This window comes from Magallana gigas, chromosome 6, assembly GCF_963853765.1.
Source record: "Magallana gigas chromosome 6, xbMagGiga1.1, whole genome shotgun sequence".
NCBI lineage: Eukaryota > Metazoa > Mollusca > Bivalvia > Ostreida > Ostreidae > Magallana > Magallana gigas.
The window spans coordinates 51,895,721-51,915,525 of NC_088858.1; the positions used below are offsets into that span (position 1 = coordinate 51,895,721).

The 19,805-nt window shown below is 33.4% G+C and overlaps 1 protein-coding gene, 2 long non-coding RNA genes and 1 other non-coding gene across 10 annotated transcripts; 2 read left to right on the forward strand and 2 right to left on the reverse strand.

The window, feature by feature from the left end:
- Positions 1 to 264: 264 nt before the first annotated feature.
- Positions 265 to 345, reverse strand: Trnas-aga (transfer RNA serine (anticodon AGA)). The gene has a single exon. It is a non-coding gene; the product is annotated as a tRNA-Ser (tRNA).
- Positions 346 to 4,699: 4,354 nt separating this feature from the next.
- Positions 4,700 to 19,737, forward strand: LOC105327615 (MFS-type transporter SLC18B1). Of its 7 annotated transcripts, none has more exons than XR_010714956.1 (17): positions 4,791 to 4,831; positions 5,155 to 5,225; positions 5,425 to 5,914; positions 6,049 to 6,144; positions 6,909 to 6,982; positions 7,330 to 7,477; positions 7,874 to 7,942; positions 8,364 to 8,454; positions 12,346 to 12,482; positions 12,696 to 12,794; positions 12,930 to 13,024; positions 14,969 to 15,064; positions 15,223 to 15,297; positions 15,471 to 15,564; positions 16,872 to 16,963; positions 18,496 to 18,675; positions 18,720 to 19,736. XR_010714956.1 is itself a non-coding variant. In XM_066088588.1 (15 exons), the coding sequence occupies exons 2-15, from the start codon at positions 5,597 to 5,599 to the stop codon at positions 18,566 to 18,568; spliced, it is 1,557 nt and encodes a 518-aa protein (XP_065944660.1). In that variant the 5' UTR covers positions 5,064 to 5,225; positions 5,425 to 5,596; the 3' UTR covers positions 18,569 to 18,703. The 7 variants fall into 7 exon arrangements, 1 of the variants encoding a protein (XP_065944660.1); XR_010714959.1 differs by lacking the exon at positions 4,791 to 4,831 and adding an exon at positions 7,244 to 7,273 and having other exon boundaries at positions 5,059 to 5,225; positions 7,360 to 7,477; positions 18,720 to 19,737; XR_010714958.1 differs by lacking the exon at positions 5,155 to 5,225 and having other exon boundaries at positions 4,700 to 4,831.
- LOC109618683 (uncharacterized) lies at positions 8,233 to 15,069 on the reverse strand. The gene is made up of 3 exons (XR_002199544.3): positions 14,932 to 15,069; positions 12,336 to 12,473; positions 8,233 to 8,476 (listed from the first exon to the last, which is right to left on the reverse strand). It is a non-coding gene; the product is annotated as an uncharacterized lncRNA (long non-coding RNA).
- Positions 8,518 to 12,110, forward strand: LOC117681446 (uncharacterized). Its single transcript, XR_004596116.2, has 4 exons — positions 8,518 to 9,158; positions 10,122 to 10,252; positions 10,469 to 10,556; positions 10,883 to 12,110. It is a non-coding gene; the product is annotated as an uncharacterized lncRNA (long non-coding RNA).
- Positions 19,738 to 19,805: the final 68 nt, after the last annotated feature.

Here is a 19,805-nt window from a genome sequence, read left to right on the forward strand (position 1 = left end):
TGGAATATTGTTCATGATCTCAGAGAAATAAATAACAATAAATGTTATATATATTTCTGATGATATATGAAAAGAAAAAGAAATTATTTTTATTATTATAGAAGTTTTCAACCATTAATGCCTATGATTTATTATATGCAATATGTAATTATATATTGGGGATTTGCTTTTTAGCCGTTAAAGCCTAAACATGTGACAGCAGTAGGGCCGATGATACAACTCTTGTTTTTCCGGTATTGAAAATACCAATACAAGAAAAATATGCGTCGCCGGTAGGATTCGAACCTACGCGGGAGACCCCAATGGATTTCTAGTCCATCGCCTTAACCACTCGGCCACGACGACTGCTTAAGTACGTCAAGGTAAGATCTCTTCATAATTCAATTCAATTCAATTCAATTGAATTGAATTGAATTTCTTTATTAACCAATTAAGGGCCCTCAAGGGGCAAAATGAAGACTGTTGACATACAACATCCAATGAACATAAAACATTCAATAAACATATACAAGAGGGAAAGAGCTGGATGATTTAAAGAACTGACAGCCGTTCCTTTATTTATCGATTTCAACACGAAATTTATCTATATAACGTTAAAGACAACATAAATGGAATCCAAAGATTGACAAGCAATAGCTTTACAAAACGCTTCCCTGACTTAGCAAAAGTATTTTTTTTCGAGGTATGTATCCAAAAAAAAAAAGTATAAATTTTTGCTGCCGTTCATAAATTCTTAAACGAAACTAAGTCTTTTTCTTTTGATATTTTTGCATATTATTTGCATTTTTATAATTGAATTATTTCAAATTATTCCAGGAAAGTAAAAAATAAATTCCGGGGGGTCCTATAATGCCTATTTTCGATAAAATTACTATTTGAATTAAATAAGTTTGAATTAAGTCTTCCGGGGGGGGGGGGGGGGGTCCCTCTGGATCTGCTCCGAGCGTTTATTGTAAATTATGAATGAGTTTTATTTAACCTGAAAACGCAACAGAAAACAGTCGATCAAGTTTTTAATTGCATTTGTAATTTTATTGGAAAAAAACAAAAAAAATTCCCGTCATTTCCAAGCAACAGGAATGTTTTGTGTTTTTTTTTCAAATAAAATATTCTTAATGAAAGACATTTCTTTAAAACGTTTTGACACTACTGATCCCATTTTTGAACTCGTTTACGATATGGGTATGTAAATATTATGAATGACGTACATTATCTGATTTTGTTATACTTTCATGTTAAATACTGAAATCTGATTGGTTTAGACGCAGTTCATAATCTGTTCTATTACCCTCAGCGTTAGCAACGCAATTAGGAACGGGTAACATTAATAATGGCGCGAAGTTCTGCTCTACCTTTCACCCGAATTAAGGGTGACATCTCTCGTGCCTCGAATGAATAGTCCATTGATGCATGGGGGAGGGAGTCATATTAATTTTTTTTATGTTTAGACATCGTCGGTCTTATAAATCACCAGGCTGTACGGACGGTAAATATATATACCGGTAATTAAGGCAGCTGTGGCATTCCATTTTTGTTTGTTTATATATAGGTGCCTAAGGTAAAAGTAGTTGGGTTTTTTTTCAACGAGTTGTGTTTTTCATCCGGTCGTGCTACGGCAACAAAGAGCGATTCCCTGGGTAGGCTTGGGCCACAATGGGGTGAGGGTCAAATTTTTACATAGGAATATAAAGAAAGAAGTCTTTAAAAATCTTCTTCTAAAACACCATTTGGTCAGGAATGCTAGCTAGCTGCAACTTGTGTGAAAGCATTCCAAGGTAGTGGTTATTCAAATTCCCCAGGTGTTGGTTTGGACCACAATGAGGGGGTCAAATTTTTACATAGAAATCTATAGAGAAAATTCATTTTTAAAAAGTTCAATCCCAAAACCAATAGACCATGTATGTTGATACTTGTTGGTAATCATCAACAGATAGTGATGATTCGATGATCCCTGGGGTGAAAGTGGGCCACAATGGAGGATCAAATTTTTATATAGGAATGAACAGAGAAAAATCTTTCATTATCTTTTTTTAACCAATATGACATGATTAAAATCATCTTGTTACCATAGAGGCTTTATGTTTAACATATGAAAAAACTTGATAGATTTCTTTTAGGAAAAGATGATAACGGTAAGGATCGGGTGCTCAGCAGGTGTCGGCAAATTTCGGATATAATATCAGTTAGTAGGGGGGGGGGGGGGGGGGGAACTATACCATATTCAAAATACCCGGCAATCACAAGCACCTGGGACTCGTAGCGTAAAGCATGCTAAGACTTTGACTTAAGTAGGGTCATAAGTAGGACTTATGCGGAATCTTAGGACCTACATAAGTCCTGCTAAGTATGTCTTATACCGTAACATAAAGCAAACTTAGCAATGTCTTAGTAAAGTCATGTTTATGTTAAAAAGTAAAAACTATTTTTCATTTCTTTTGTCGAATTTTAATGTATTAGTTTTTATAGATACACGTGCATGACATCATTAATATTAGATGGGGGTAGATGTAAATGTACAGACACAACATTCAAGGTGACATTAGTATATATACATATGTACCTAAAAAATTTAAAAAGCTCAAAGCGATGGATCTCGGACAATATATTCAGTCTATTGTTGTTGCTTGTTTGTTCTGACGAATATTCACTATTTTAGTCGTTCTCGAAGACTGCCTGTGGCGTAATATCGTAATATGAGGAAATCGTCGTCTTTAAAATCACTCAGGGTTTTTCTGTCTTCAAACGTTTCTCAAGTTTAGCGAGTTTATATATGCACTTCTTGTAAACCGACCATAACGTGTTTACAACCTATTCAGCAGTCCACTTGCATACTACCGGTTTATGGAAAATGTTATAGATCATTACGACCACTGTTGATATTTATATCAAACAAATCAAACAATTTATATTGGTGAATATTTAAACAATAAAATGCTTTTTTTGGTGATTCATTCGGGGTATGAAGGTAGCGACATTGCAGGAAAAATACATTAACCCGCGTTAGCGGGTTATGTTAATTTTTCCTGCAATGATCGCTACCTTCATAACCCGAATGAATCATCAAAGAAAGCATTTTATTGTTTATATTAACATCTTTGTTTAACTAATTAATAAATTGATTATGAAAAGTCAGTAAAATTCACTAAATTACTGTTAATGTACCTAAGCGTTAGCGGGTTATGTAAATTTTTTCTGCAATGATCGCTACCTTCATAACCCGAATGAATCATCAAAAAAAGCATTTTATTGTTTATATTAACATCTTTCTTTTAGCTGACTGATGAATTGATTATGAAAAGTAAGTAAAATTCACTAAATTACTGTCAATGTAAACATTATTTTACAATATTGAATTTGAATATATAAATATATAATATTATATAATGTTATATTTATAAATACGTAACTTTGTATTAAGTGTCAGTGATTATAGACAGTATCAGTGTCAAGTGTATAAATGAATGTCAATGATCATAAGACAATGCAGATATGTTAAGCGATAACATTTTCATTAAAAAAAGTATGCATGTACATATACAATGACAGAAATATCTATACATTAATTGAATCTTTTACCATGTTCAAAAATAAACATGTATAACAGGACGTTTTGTTTATCACTTGTATCCACATCTAAAACCACTAATCTCTCTCTCTCTCTCTCTCTCTCTCTCTCTCTCTCTCTCTCTCTCTCTCTCTCTCGTAATTCAAGAGGGGGAGTGTCTTGTAACTTGCTCTTTGCTCTGTTTAAGCCATGTGTGATGTCTTTAAACAAAAAGTTGTTAACGATATAAGCAATGCATCAAAATGTATATTATATAAACATGTTGTTGATCATTTTTGTTTACAAGTTTACCTTAAGAAACCAATTCATGTAAAATATCGTAAATTAATTACACGCCTACGGTTGTCCTCACGTGACTTAAAGATTGAAACAGGGAGGTATGATAATTTAACACGTGATTGTCGAAAATGTGAATCTTGCATCTTAAATGTAATTGAAGATGAGTTCCATTTTTTACTTATTTGTCCATCACTTCGTAGTTTAAGAGATTAGTATATTAAAAAATAATACTCCCGAAAACCAAGTGTCTATAAAGTTATTCAGTTATTATCTACCTCTAATACTAAAGAACTGTGTAATTTAGGTAAATATTTATATTATGCAAACAAGCAACGATCTCTCCATGTGAATTATCCAAATTGATTATGTGCACTTTGTTTTTCTTACTGTTTATTTAATATGTATATGTTCATATATATAACCTATGAGACATTAAAGAACTTGAACTTGAAGCCAATATTTAAAACTGTTTCCCACATCATTGTAAAATAGGAAATTAATTATCAAATTACCTGGGAAGTAAATCTACCTGGTCGCCAAAAATTCGGTGTTCCCAACCGTAAGTGAAGTGTTCTAATTAACGTCATGGCCCCAGGTAAAACGGTCCATTAAATTGTAATAACTTTTTTAAAGAATGTCCGCTTTATTGTCGTCATTTAATATGATAGCTAAAGGTTATACCGCAAATTAAGTCTGAAAAACCATTTAAGTTGCATGTTTTCTCATTTGTACTTTTTGGGGTTTTTTTTAAATTTTTTTCACGACCTTATATTTACCTAGAAAATCGTGATTGACTTTAAAAAATTAAAAAAAAATTCGTGGGAGAGTAAAGAAAATATTTCTCCATTTGTTTGTTTTATAAGTTGATTTGTCTCCGATTTTTCTGTCTGAAGGAAGAAGGGCAAGTTGCGGGGGCATAGTTTGCTATTTTATTTAAATAGGATGTACACCGTCTATACCGTGATAGGCTAGACTACACTTCTGAAGGTAGGAATGAACGTTTTATATATTTTCGTAAAATCTAAAATGTATAACTGGCTCTATTAAATCGTAAAATTTGGGGGGAAAACTTGATGGAAATTGAGTGAAAATCTATAGGATTGAATATCAAATAGATGCATTTTAATGCAAAATAGGGATATTTCGGTCACACTCCTTGATTTCATAAGAATATTTGCATTGAAGAATTCTTTTATCTGGCATGCACTTTGTGTGGGCCCTCCAGTAATCGTTGTTTACCTGTCTGTGTATAGTATATATGAGACTTAATGTATATATATGGACTAATCCATCGTAATGTACCTGTTTAGTGTGAATCGCTATGTGTAACAGGATCTACATACACTCGGCGATGGACTGGGGATGGCCTTAATGGTTACAGGTGAGACAATGTGATTCATAGCTAGCCAGGTAAAACACAAAATTACCCCCTCCCCCTACAAAACAAAAAGTCAAGAAGGAATGGCATGTCAATTAATCTCCAGCGATTCAGATCTGACATAAGTGCTTTTTCTTCTCTAATAATAACAAAACATGACTTAGGTGGCATGAAGTAAAAAAGCATTAATTTTGTTTCTCAGAATTTTGACGAAACAAACAGGAGGGGTCTCGTGTGTGAATACGACCATCGAAAGAACAAGACGGCAAAAAATCCCCCCCTAATATATTGCAATCAACGGAACTGTGAAGTGCGTTTGGCGACTGTTGATGTGTATTACAAACGAAGTCTTACGAATTACGTGTTGAATTGTGATGTCTCTAGCTGACAAAGATCGAAGGGGCGGGGCTCCACCGTCCGGGGCCTATCACCCCGTGGACAGTACGGACCGTGACCCCGAACCCTCGCTGTACTCCAGCGTGGAGGGGGGTGGGGATCACGAGGTGGCGATCCCCAGCTCGGAGTATGCCAAGATCCAGGAGGTGGAAGAGGGGGGATCGGACCGCCCAGCGAAGGCCTTCTCCCTGTGTGAGATACCTCGAGAGAAGAAGATCCTCCTCCTGATGATGGCCGTCTGTAACTTCTGTGCTGCCGCCAACTTCTCCATCCTCGGACCTTTCTTCCCAGGAGAGGTATATAATTTTTTTTCTTTATGAAAATAGTCCAAAGAAAAACACTTGAGACAAAAGATCTATGAACACTACTTTGGATATAACTTCCTTTAATTTCCTTGTTGGATATAACTTCCTTTAATTTCCTTGTACAGGCGGCAAGGAAGGGCACGAGTTTGACCCTTGTTGGTCTGATTTTTGGCATCTTTGAGCTGGTTTCCTTTCTAGCATCTCCGATCTTTGGAAATTACGTAAGAAATTTCAGCATATACATTTTGGTTTATCTAGTCTTGTAAGGTATTAGACACCTCCACCATAAAAGCACTCCATTTTTAACCATATGTTTTGCACGATTTTCCCCAAATGCAATGTTTTTGTGATGTTTTATGTTTCTCAATCTGAAACTTTCAATATGATATCTTTTATCATTGTTTTAAGCGTGTGTTGTATAGAATACGCTTCTATGATTTGTATCTTTATAACAGTCATTCAAAATATGCATACCTTATAGAAGAAGATTTTTTGCTCAATAATGTCATGAATTATTCATTTGCATTAATCTTCTAAATATATGGAAAATATCAGCTAGGTTATCATACCAGGTGCAGTTGACAGGTGTGTTTTAATAGTACATGTATTTTGATTCACCTTCCATTCAATGTACAAAATTATTTGCAAAAGAATCTGATATTGGCTAGAGCTTTACCACTTTTTTCATATAGAACATTGCATTGATAATTAATATATATACTCAAAATTAATATTTCACTCATCTGATTTTGGTCAATTTTTTAACTAGTACTGTATAAATATTTTGTGATTATAGTATAGTACTTTATTTTTCATAAAACAATTTCTTTTGGAATATAAAGTATGAATTTTAAACTATAAAATGACTAGACAAAAACTATGGATAAGTAGAGATTATCATTGAGGCACATCTAATCAACACTGGTGAATATTTACTATCAGCACCTATGCTTGGGATTAAAAAACTTCCTAAATTCTGTTTTAGATGACAAAAATTGGCACCAAATTCCTGTTTGTTTCTGGTGTGCTTGTAAGTGGAATTTGTACAATTTTGTTTGGGTAAGTTTGTGATTGTTTTCTCTCTCTCTCTCTCTCTCTCTCTCTCTCTCTCTCTCTCTCTCTCTCTCTCTCTCTCTTAAAAAAGATCTATTCAAGTCACCTCTGCGTTTTTCTTCTTTCTTTGTCTGTCTGCCCATCTGTCTTTCTATCATTCATGCTCCTTTATTCCATCTTTTTGTCTGAGATCCACCATTCTATCTGTCTGTCAGAATCTGTCTGTCCATCTCTGACACTATTTTAACAAGGTGCCTGTACTTACAGGGTCTTGTACTACTGCCCCGGGGGGTGCAGGTTTATCCTCCTGTGTTTTTTTTGACACTATTTTAACTAGGCGCCTGTACTTACAGGGTCCTGTACTACTGCCCCGGGGGGTACAGGTTTATCCTCCTGTGTTTCTTGTGTCGAACTTTGGAAGCTCTGGCATCTGCAGCCTTTGTCACCTCCAGCTATGCCATTCTTGCTGATGCATTTCCAAAGTACATTGCCACTGTAGTGGTATGTATTTCCTTGAATATTATTTCCTTAAATACTTGACCATCAAATGTTACATAATGTGATTTTATTATTTATTATAGTAAGAACTTTAGTAAAATTATAGTAAAGTATTGCATCATTTAAAAGATAAACATGCTCACTGAACATCATTAATTATCCTACAGGTTAATATCAATCATTAATTATCCTACAGGTTAATATCAATCATTAATTATCCTACAGGTTAATATCAACCATAATAAGTTCAAATAAACAAAGAAAGTTAATTTTCAGCAACTTCAATAGGTCAACAAACAAATTTCTAGGCTTAATTTCATTGAAATTGAAAAATACATATGGCTTAAATTTTCTTAAACTTTTTTGTTCAGTAAAATCTATGAACCTGTGTTTCCCCAGGGCTACCTTGAGTTGTTTACAGGGGTAGGGATGATGGTAGGGCCAGCTATTGGTGGAGGACTGTACTCAGTAAGTGACCTTTACTTCCGCAACCCCTGACCCCCATCCCCCTAAAAAAACAATAATGGCAGTGATAGACAAATATCAAGGCCATGTCCACTCTATTTGACCCCCCCCCCCAACCCTGGCCTTTCTGACAAATTATCAGTACTGTAGCTTATAACAAATCTAAGTAAAAAATGGCAGGGGCCCAAAGATTTGTGCAAAGTTGCAAAGTTCAGCATAAAATAAAATGGGAAACACTTTTCAAATTTACAGTCATTTCTCATACTTAGCAACTCCATTTTCCTTCCTCAGTCCTTGAGTCCAGATTTAATTTGATACAAAATTAAATTCAGAAATAAAAGACAGCATTGTCTGGTTACACAATCATTTTATGACTTTGATTTTGGCTGTCTATTCTGTCAAGAGTTGATGATATTGTTTCCAGTTGAGTGGCTACAGTCTCCCGTTCTATGTGCTGGGCTGTGTGTTAGTAGCAGCAGGGATCGTCAGCTTCTTCATCATGCCCAAACTTGACAGTATGTAATCACACTTAAGCTGCTTTTAAAAATAGAAGAGCTTCTTTTCAGATATAAATACATAGGCAATTTCGCCACATATGATTCTGATATGAAGTGCTCTTCATATAAGAATCATATCGAAATCACATGAGAATGATATCAAAATTGATTCATATAAGAATTATATCATCCCTATCATATGATTCTGATATGATTTGAATTATATGATAACAACTTCATATGAGAATTATATCATAATAAAATCATATCAAAATTATATAAGATTCATATCATAATTATATGATTGTGATTTACATTAAAATATTTCCAAGGGAAATGTACGAAAATCATTTTAGATACCTTCGAATTCATTGTGGCATGGTGATTATTGGTTTGATATGAAATTTTGTTTGAAATTATAAGCGAATTATATTTAAATGAGTGGATTTCTATTGCTTTCAAGTAAAGTAGGTAAACAGTGTAGACATCTTAATTACTTCCTATATTTTTGTTTAATGAATAAAACCACTATTGATAAAGGCATACTGGTATAGTATAAAAATATATTTTTTACGAATTATATAATCAACTTAAGCAACATGTTAACAATTCCGGAATGAAACCTGAATCGGCTTCAAGTTTGTCGTTCACATGTACACGTCATATTTTTACGTCATGAACGCAGAAGAGATCAGAAACTGCAGGATGATTTCAGATAATAGGTAAGTATTTACCAGTCGTATTTCTTTTTCATTTACAAGCAATTACATTACTCAACTGACGATAGACTGCGAATTGATCTGCACATACTATAGAACTGTTGCTGTGTTTTCCAAGAAAATTCGAGTAGATCGACGATCGGAATCGCATTCATCATTTAGGCCAATATTTATAAAAACTATTATATTCCTTCTCTGAAGAGAGCCGGAGTGTTTATATAAACGTGTGAGGGAATTCAGTTACAAAATTTAATGCAACAATAAACAATTTTATATTTAAAATTTAGACCTGCGTGTTAAATTATAGGCCTATTTCCCACAGAGACAGCTCTGTGCAGATATAGCCTAGCTAATTGAATTTGATTTAGATAAACCAACACTTTTGTAAAACAATCACCAACTCAAAATATATATTAATTAATGGAAGATCAAGCGTATTCTGGGCAATAAAAACTTTCAAAGTGAAAGTAGCCGAAATCTAGAGCAAAGCTTGATGTGAAGCAACGAGTAGGCCTTCTTCTCAGCTGTCGAAGATCAACAGGGAATGACTCACTGATTATATCATGTGGCATGTCAAGCATAAAATTATGTATAACTATTCATTGACATTTTTGTGTTATTTATTTTATTTAAAAAATTAATTTACTTTGCAAACAAATATAAATTTTACAAATATGTATAATGTTAATATGTTCATTGTTTATTTTTTCTTCTTTAACAAGTTAACTCAAGAAAAGTACAAGTATTTGTTGGAAATGAACAGTCAGTCACATAAATTAATGTTATTTTATTACAATTTAATTAAAACAGGTCATTCACAATTTGCTCACATCATAGCATGTCATTTATTTCTACTAAACCTTCAGTAATATTGTAGTATAAAAGTCAGTATTTATAAAAAAAAAAATGAATGTATTTAAACTATGTGTATATTCAACATTTTATTTTGTGTTTTATTTTTTTCAGCAAAGGCTATTATAGTACACAAACTTAGTACTAAGATTTGGCTGGATGAAGTCTGAAGATGTATGACTATAATTCAAAGATCCTGGCATTCTCCTAAGTTCATAGAAAGATTGCATCCTGTACTGAATCTGGTATGATACATATGGCATCATGAAGATTGATTTAAAATTTAAGTTAATACTTTTATTTAAAATTTCCAGATTCCTAAAAATGACATTAAACCTTTTGAAAGCTCATTTAATAGCCAACAACACATGAATGATTCTGCTTTTTAAAAATTTGATTCTAAAAGTTGTTATGTTCCTTGTCTTAAGCATGGCTATATTGAAGTTGCATTAACATTTCAGAATAAAATCCGAACTTGTCTTATGCTTTGGTTAACACATCAGAAAGAAAGAAGTGGATGAAAAGACATGAAGGGCCAAATGAACTTAGGTAATACTTTACTTTGTCAAATTGATACTGATGTTGGACATTTAATCTCTCTCTCTCTCTCTCTCTCTCTCTCTCTCTCTCTCTCTCTCTCTCCCTCCATGCTTGCAATTGTAATGATTTAGCAATTATTATTACATGGGAAATAAATGTGTAAGAGGATGGGAAATTCATGTTTTATTTGCAACAAATTGTCACTAAATCTGGTGAATAACATTGACATATCGTCGCATACAGGAGCTACCTGTGTACTATAGCATTGTGCTTATTTACAAATCATTAAAATTGATATCTTAATTTCTAAGTGTTAAAATATATTTCTTTTTCAGAAAACTAACGAAGAAAACTAATGAAGCACCAAAGAACAAGAAGAATAGAAATATCCATATGTTATCATTTGCAGGAATTAAATTTATTTTAATTCTGATAATTGTTGTATTTTTTTTTTCTCTAGCTATAATTTTAGATAAACTCAAGTGGCTTGGAAAGGAAAACAAATGAAATTTCTCAAGATCAATTAATGGGAGGTTAGAACAGCAAGTTGAGGAGTATCAACAAATGATTGTAAAGACTGACAACATTTAAAGGCATTTATTTTACTATAGCATTGAATGATTTATTTTTGACGTCGTCGTGTCAATAACTGCCGTCAGGTGAGCAGACAAATTGAATAACGCGCGTTAGCGCGTTATGATAATTTGTTTGCTCACCTGACGGCAGTTATTGACACGACGACGTCAAAAATAAATCATTTAATGCTTATATTTACATTCCCTTACTGAAGAAATCAATTGTTTACTTAAATAAATCGATATAAAGTGCAGATCACGGAGGGAGTGAGTAAGTAACAGCAAGAACAGCTGTTTTGCAAAACCGGTTCAAACTGGTTTTCACATAGACTGTTGAGATGTGATCGACGAGCATGAAAATATGATTCATGATAAATAACTCTTGAAATGTTGTTTTTAACAATAAAGTCAACTTTTTTGTTGAATAATTATAAAACATGGTGTTTTGACAACATTCATGCAATGTTTTTTTTAACAGATAACATAGGAATCACTGTTTGAGAACTACTTATGTAAATTACTCGTAAATTCATACGCAGTGAATAGGTGTTGCATTTAGAGGCATTTAAACATCACGGAATTTAATGGAAAAACACAGTAGAATGTAAATATATGTATTTGAATGTGAAATATGTGGTTAGCATACATTCTAAGTATCTTATTTACTACCGAAGTTTAACATGTATCAAATATGGGACATATTTTGCATTGCAATGCCATAGTATCCACACATATTATATTCATATGATTCTCATATCAATTCAAAATTACATGATTGTCATATAAGAATTATATAATCATTATATAAGCGATCATATAATTTTGATATGATGCCCTTATTATATAATTCGCATATCAGAATTATATGATTCTCATATGATACCAATGATATGATTCTGATATGATGCCCTTTTTTTATCATCTCATATCAGCGCAATTATATAAGAATCATATCATTTTGATATGAGAATGATATGTGGCGAAATCCCCTGTGTATATATTGATTCTGAGAGACACAGAAATGATGTGTTTCAAAGGTTTTAATTGATGATAATTGAACAGAAAACCATTTTTGAACCCCCCCCCCCCAAAAAAAAAAAACCAAAAAAACTAAAAAACACCAGTTAAATAAAATATGTAATAAAGAATAATTTAAGTAACACATGCTTATTTCATAATTTGAAACGTTTAATGGCATTAATTAATCTAATACTTTAAATAAGGTGTCCATCGCACTCTGTCCATATCTGTCCTCCACCTGCTGAAGAGTCCACTAGTGTGGTTTGTGGCTGGTTGCATCATAAGTGGGTCCTACAGCATCAGTTACCTGGAGGCAACTTTAGCGGGTCACCTAAACAAAGTAAGGGGGATAATTAAGTATTACATTACTTTAAATGATCTTTGGCAGTTTTATGATTCTTTACTCAAATTGGATTACCTGTATATGAGTGTATATATAAATTTAAAGCTTAAAATTAATGTTGTCTGTATCCCTTTGATTCACTTTTTGTATCCATTCAATCATTGAATAAGATGCTTGTTGTGTGAAATGGAATTTGCTGTGTTTTGACAGCTGGAAATTGGGACAGTGTCTGTGAGTCTGATGTTCCTTATTCCACCAGCTCTCTACGCGATCACCTCCCCGGTGTGGGGCTGGGTCTCGGACTCAAAGGTAAGACTCCAGAAACCGTACAATAAATACACCGAACCACGATTAGTACTGCAGTCTTCCTCAATCTTCTACTACTATAAAACATTCAGACTCTGTATCCTTAAAGTGCATGTAATGTCATATTCTTTTTTACAGAACTACGTGGTTTCCCTGGTGACGGCAGGTGCCCTCCTGACCTCCATTTTTTTCTTCACCCTGGGACCCTCACCCTTGTTTTCATTCCTTCCTTTGTAAGTTGATTACTACAGGTTATTCAGTCAATTTTATTTCATAAAAACTCAATCATTTAATTTATTTTTATGAGAGTATCACAGAGTTATAATTCACCAATCACACATGTAGAAGATAAAATTGTCAATGACCCAATCTCTGAGTTGCCTTTATATTTGATACAATAAAGAGATGGCATAAACCATTATTCAATCATGATTAATTAAGTTTCAGAATCTGAATACTAGTATTACAAGATATTGGACAATTTTTGATACATTAACTTCTGGATGGCAGAGACTTTATGTTCAAGAAAATTTCAAAAGTACTTAGTTTTTGTACATATGAAAAACAATTTAAGGGAGACAATCCTTGATTTTTTTCCTGCACTTTTTAACCTGTCTCTGCAGAGTTTACCATCTTTTAAGCTTACATATTTCTTATTACTATGAGGACAGATGAAAAGGTTTAAAAAGACATTGTTAGATCTCCCTACTCATTCTATTTCATAAATTGATTTACAAGTAGAAATATACTCTCAGAATTGCTCTGAAAAATGTGCCAACATTCCTCATTTCTATATATAGGATTCATGTAGGTCATATCTGTAGGACAGATTGACGTAGTGTTTATAGCTTTATGGAATTATAGAAACTAGTGAACATAGCATTTTCTGTGTTAAAGAGAGTTCAAAGGGAGAACACGGTTAATATCATACCTCTGTCTTTTAGCTCCCTGTTATCAAAGGGAGAACACTGTAAATATTATACCCCCTGTTATCAAAGGGAGAACACTGTAAATATTATACCTCTGTTTTTTAGCTCCCTGTTATCAAAGGGAGAGCACTGTTAATATTATACCTCTGTCTTTTAGCTCCCTGTTATCAAAGGGAGAGCACTGTTAATATTAAACCTCTGTCTTTTGATGTTACGTCAATATTTATGTGACGTAATGACTTTAATTATTTGTGGGGTTTTGTAATTCACTGTGTAAAAGTAGCAATTAAGGCACAAGCATTTAAGCAATTCCCATGACAATGAATTAGCAAATATGGTTTTAAATAGCTTTAAGAGAGACCGGACTGCATGAAAACGTTTTATGAAATCTATGGACTTGAACGGTTTCAAGGGAGTTGTTTTTGGTTTTAGAGGGAGCTAGTATGTATTTTGACTTTTATTCTATTTTTAAATAGACACCTTTCTGGGAGATTACTGAGTACACTTCCTCTTTCAGCTCACCTTACAGGGAGATTACTGAGTACACTTCCTCTTTCAGCTCACCTTACAGGGAGATTACTGAGTACACTTCCTCTTTCAGCTCACCTTACAGGGAGATTACTGAGTACACTTCCTCTTTCAGCTCACCTTACAGGGAGATAATTAATTACACTTCCTCTTTCAGCTAACATGTACCTTATAGGGAGATTACTGAGTACAGTTCCTGATCTTTCATTTCACCTAATAGGGAGATTACTAAGTAAACTTCCTCTTTCAGCTAACATGTACCTTATAGGGAGATTACTGAGTACAGTTCCTGATCTTTCATTTCACCTAATAGGGAGATTACTAAGTAAACTTCCTCTTTCAGCTAACATGTACCTTATAGGGAGATTACTGAGTACAGTTCCTGATCTTTCATTTCACCTAATAGGGAGATTACTAAGTAAACTTCCTCTTTCAGCTAACATGTACCTTATAGGGAGATTACTGAGTACAGTTCCTGATCTTTCATTTCACCTAATAGGGAGATTACTAAGTAAAATTTAACTTCCTCTTTCAGCTAACATGTACCTTATAGGGAGATTACTGAGTACAGTTCCTGATCTTTCATTTCACCTAATAGGGAGATTACTAAGTAAACTTCCTCTTTCAGCTAACATGTACCATATAGGGAGATTACTGAGTACAGTTCCTGATCTTCAGCTCACCTTACAGGGAGATAACTGAGTACACTTCCTCTTTCAGCTCCCTATGGCTGGTGTCACTGTCCCTCGTGGGGGTCGGGATTTTCCTCAGCTGTCTCCTGATTCCCAGCTTCACCGCAATCCTTGTGGGAGCAGAGTAAGTGTTCAACACTGGTCATAAGGTAGAGAGATGGATTGACAGCAGATTGAGAAACTCAAACATTTTATGTTTAAAACTGAATATTAAATTTGTTAGATAATCTTAGTAAGTGGTCATGAGATATACAATGGAATGTATATATCATTTATTTACAGGCGTCTAGGAATGGAAGATAACCTGGGTACATTTGGAATTGTATCTGGATTCTTCAACTCATGTTATTCACTAGGGTAAGATTTGTGCAGATTACGTTCTTGCTTATATCATATTATAACTTTTTGAATTGTTCACTTTTAAATCATCATTAATCTATTTATCCAAAGGAAATAAAAAATAAAAGAAGCATGCATAACAATATAAGGAACACTCATTATGACTGACGACTTTCTGTTCACTCTGACAGAGCCTTCATGGGCCCGATCTCAGGGAGTGCCCTGCTGGAGGTTGCTGGGTTTGGCTGGGGGTCAACTCTGTGTTCTGGTCTGCTCCTCCTGACGGTAGGCAAGATACTCAACTGTTAAATATGAAACATGTTTCTTAACAAAAGCTAAAGGTAGGCTACTCCACCGTTGAATATAAAACATGTTTCTTTAGAAAACTTAAGGTAGGCTACTCCACCGTTGAATATAAAACATGTTTCTTCACAAAAGTTAACGCTAGGCTACTCCACCGTTGAATATAAAACATGTTTCTTTAGAAAACTTAAGGTAGGCTACTCCACCGTTGAATATAAAACATGTTTCTTTAGAAAACTTAAGGTAGGCTACTCCACCGTTGAATATAAAACATGTTTCTTCACAAAAGTTAACGCTAGGCTACATCTCTACTCCACTGTTTAATATACAAGATGTTACCAAACGAAAACTATGTAATTACGGTATATGAGGCTATTCTTTGTAGAGGATCAAACTTATTATATGCAACGAAAAAACAACAAACTGATGTATGGATAATCAACTTGGATCTTTTTATTTGTTTACTGTTTTTTAATAGAAATAATTACCGTAACATAGATATCAAATTTATAAAATACAAAGAAATTGCAGACTTTAGGAATATGGAGGTGCTTCTCTGTATTGACCTATCAAAATTTTTGCCCAATTTTCTGACATTTTAACAAAATCTTGCAAAATTTAAAAAAAATCCTTCTCTTACTGAGTCAAAAATTCTAACTATCCACCTACTAACTTTTATTAATGTACTGTAGAAGCAGAAATATTCGTTGGGGATTTAATTTCATTATTTTTGTTGGCAGTATAAATCAACGAAATTAAATCCATGATGAATTTTTAACCCAAGTAGTAATGAATACTAAGAGATTATAATATGACAAAATTAAATGCCAGCGAAATCTTATCATGTTTAAAAACACAAAATATTGACCCAACGAAAATATGTGCTTCTACAGTAATTATTTTGCTGATTTATTTCCAGATGTTTAAATATCCATTCTTAGAGAAATCTACATGTATATCATCATGCAGCAAATATATATATATTAACAAAAGATTGTTTTTTCTTTTGTTTACTGTGTTAAGAATTGGTTGCCCTAGCTTGCATTAATTGTCAGATGCAATATACCGGTACATTGTAACTGAAATTAAGAGAGAGAGAGAGAGAGAGAGAGAGAGAGAGAGAGAGAGAGAGAGAGAGAGAGAGAGAGAGAGTTGTTAAGCATTTAATGCTTTTGCAATTTAGATAAGAATATCCTTGGCCCACTTCTACAGTCAAACAACTATTTACCAACAATTCACTGTATTCTAATTATTTTTCCATTAATCTGATCTCGCTTGTTTTAATTTAGGGATTGGTACTTCTAGTCTTTATGACAGTATGTAGAATGCATCTAACAGAAGTAAAGCCTCTACTCCACAGACAGCGGAAATTCTCCTTTAGGTAAGGTTCTGGATCATTATATTCACTGATGTTCTACATTTGAACATCCTGGCAATATATATGACTGTTAAAAACCATGACATATTACAGCAGCCTCCAGTTTCATACTCCTCGTATGCCACCATAAAGCAACTCACACTATGGTATTATTATTTGTGGGTAGGGATGTTCCTGGATTCAATAAAGTCCCCAGTTTCAAATTGTTGAGGGCAATGATGATTATGTTTTGAAATATTGCCCACAACAAAGCAGAGAAATCTGTAAACAGATAGCCATGCTCTGACCTTAAATTGCTAGTATTAAATAATGGTCACTATGATATTTCATGTACCTAGGTACTGTGCAGTGAATGATGTTAATGATAATTAATAGAATGAACTCTGTGAATCTTGTAGCACTGCGTTGTATTCCTAAATGATGTTATAAAACCAGGTGAATAATACGGGCATAATAATATCCAAATTGAGAGTTTAATAACAAGTGTCATATTTGGCGATTCTGTGTCTGCAACGATAGCTCTGGTACTCTATATTGAGTCATGTATTGTGTATTCTATATATTAACCTTTGTAACCTTTTATGCCATGTATGAATGAACGTATTATGAGTAAGTGATGCCTCATACTAGGTGGGGGACTCCGAGACCCAGGACTCGGAGACTCAAATCCTGCATCCAGACTCTTTGATTGGCAGTTTTGACGGTTTTGTTACTGTATTTAGGAATAAACTATTAAACTATTTTGAACACTAAATGTTCACTCATGATCGTCGTAAATGGGCCGAACTAGTCAGAACTGTCCATCATAAGTAAAACCTTATATATACTCATGTATTAATAAAATGATGTTGAACAGATTCCGCTTATAGAGATTCTGAGACTCTTGATTTGGGCTGCTTTTAATTGTTGTAACTATACGATCATGCTTAATAAAACCGCTTGAGAAAGAAATACTGGACTTGTGATCACTAAGTTTGAGCTGACCCTCAATTGGATCCGTAAGACAGATGGCTTACAAATCAAAATGTATTGGAATCAAAATGCTCAAGGTTTAAGTTGTTCACAGTGATACATTTTTTCAATATGGTTTTTATTTATTTGTAATAACAGTAAAACACACTTCTAGCGAAGTGCCAGGGAGGGATGATTTTGCTTCGTTATAAGCATAATTTGCTATATCTGTCAAGTTTACAACACGTAATAAAGTCACATGCAGGGAATAAAATTCATTTCGCTGTAAGCGTAAGTTCATTATAAGCGTATTTGCTATAACCTTGGTGTACTGTATATATTTTGTCCCTGTATGATTCTTTACAGTATAATTTCTTTAATGATTCTATTCAGCATTAACAGACTCTCAATTTGCATTTGAAAAATTAATATCTAAAAGAAATATGATGTAAAATTATATCGATTTTTAGATACAGTTTATTTTATAATTCATTGTTTGGTGATATTTTTTGATTTACTGGTAAATGCATAAAATAAACAAATGTGGATCACACAATGATATATTAAATTCATTCTTTACCAAGGCATGGCAGAAGATCAGCAGACATTGAGATGGAGAGTGGATTTGTGGACAGGGAGGAGAATGGGGCGTTATAGTACAAGTAAGGATATACGTAACAGCCCAGCCAGGAAAGGATAGTGATCCTGGAGAATACTCAGGCAAGCAAAACAGATAGTGTAATCATACAGAAAGGACAGTGTACTTATACAGAAAGGATAGTGTAATTATACAGAAAGGATAGTGTAATTATACAGAAACTATAGGTTATTATACAGAAAGGGTAGTGTTATTATACAGAAAGGATAGTGTAATTATACAGAAAGGATAGTGTAATTATACAGAAACTATAGTGTTATTATACAGAAAGGATAGTGTAATTATACAGAAAGGACAGTGTGATTATACAGAAAGGATAGTGTAGTTATTTAGAAAGGATAGTGTAATTATACAGAAATACAGAAGGAATAGTGTAATTATACAGAAACTATAGTGTTATTATGTGGAAAGGATAGTAGATGAGGATAGCTGAAGGATAGTGAAGGAGAACCATGACCTGAACGATCATGAGTGAGGATAGCTGAAGGATATTGTCAATATGGAGAAAGGATAGTTAAGATAATGATAACTGCGAAGGAGATGGGATAGTTGACAATGATAGTTTGATTGCGAGAAATAACTAATGGAGAACAGATGTATGAAAATTTTGAGATCCTAGTAATTCATTCATATTCATTGTAAAATTCAGAAAAAGCCATTTTGAGTTAACAAAGCATGATAGTACTCTGTTTATAAACTTATTAAATTTTCAATCTAAGTAGCTGCTTATTGCCTCGTAAAATTCTTTTTTTTTCTATCAAAGAAAAATTCAATCATACCCATGCATACTCGTAATGATATATGATATGATGCTTACCAAATCTGTGAAAACTTTTGTTGCATTGTACATTTATATTACAGTAGCATTTTTATCTATTAAATAAAAGCCCAATATCTTTTGACAGCAGCTGTGTTCGATTTTCAATGTCTGACTTGTGGAAGCATTTTAAATTGAAATGTCTACACAATCTAAACTTAGATCCTATTGTACTTATAAAGAATGCTGAACAAACTTTTTAAAATGCTTAAAGAATATTCAATAGCTAATATTTGTCTTTCCAACATAAATCTGTTCTTATTCATAAAGGACAATGTTTCAGAAAATTCCCTGTGTTCATTGTTGTATGGTGTGAATTGATTTTCAGAGTTCTGTCATTTTTTGTTTCTGTAATAAGAGAACTTGAGAAACTCAGGACTATATATATATATATATATATATATATATATATATATATA

Bases quoted from the DNA above. Each gene is read 5' to 3' on its own strand.
- LOC105327615 (XM_066088588.1), top strand. From the start codon at position 5,597: ATGTCTCTAGCTGACAAAGATCGAAGGGGCGGGGCTCCACCGTCCGGG. The intron at 5,915-6,048 runs GTATATAATTTT...TTCCTTGTACAG, and splicing joins GACCTTTCTTCCCAGGAGAG to GCGGCAAGGAAGGGCACGAG. The intron at 12,483-12,695 runs GTAAGGGGGATA...GTGTTTTGACAG, and splicing joins TAGCGGGTCACCTAAACAAA to CTGGAAATTGGGACAGTGTC.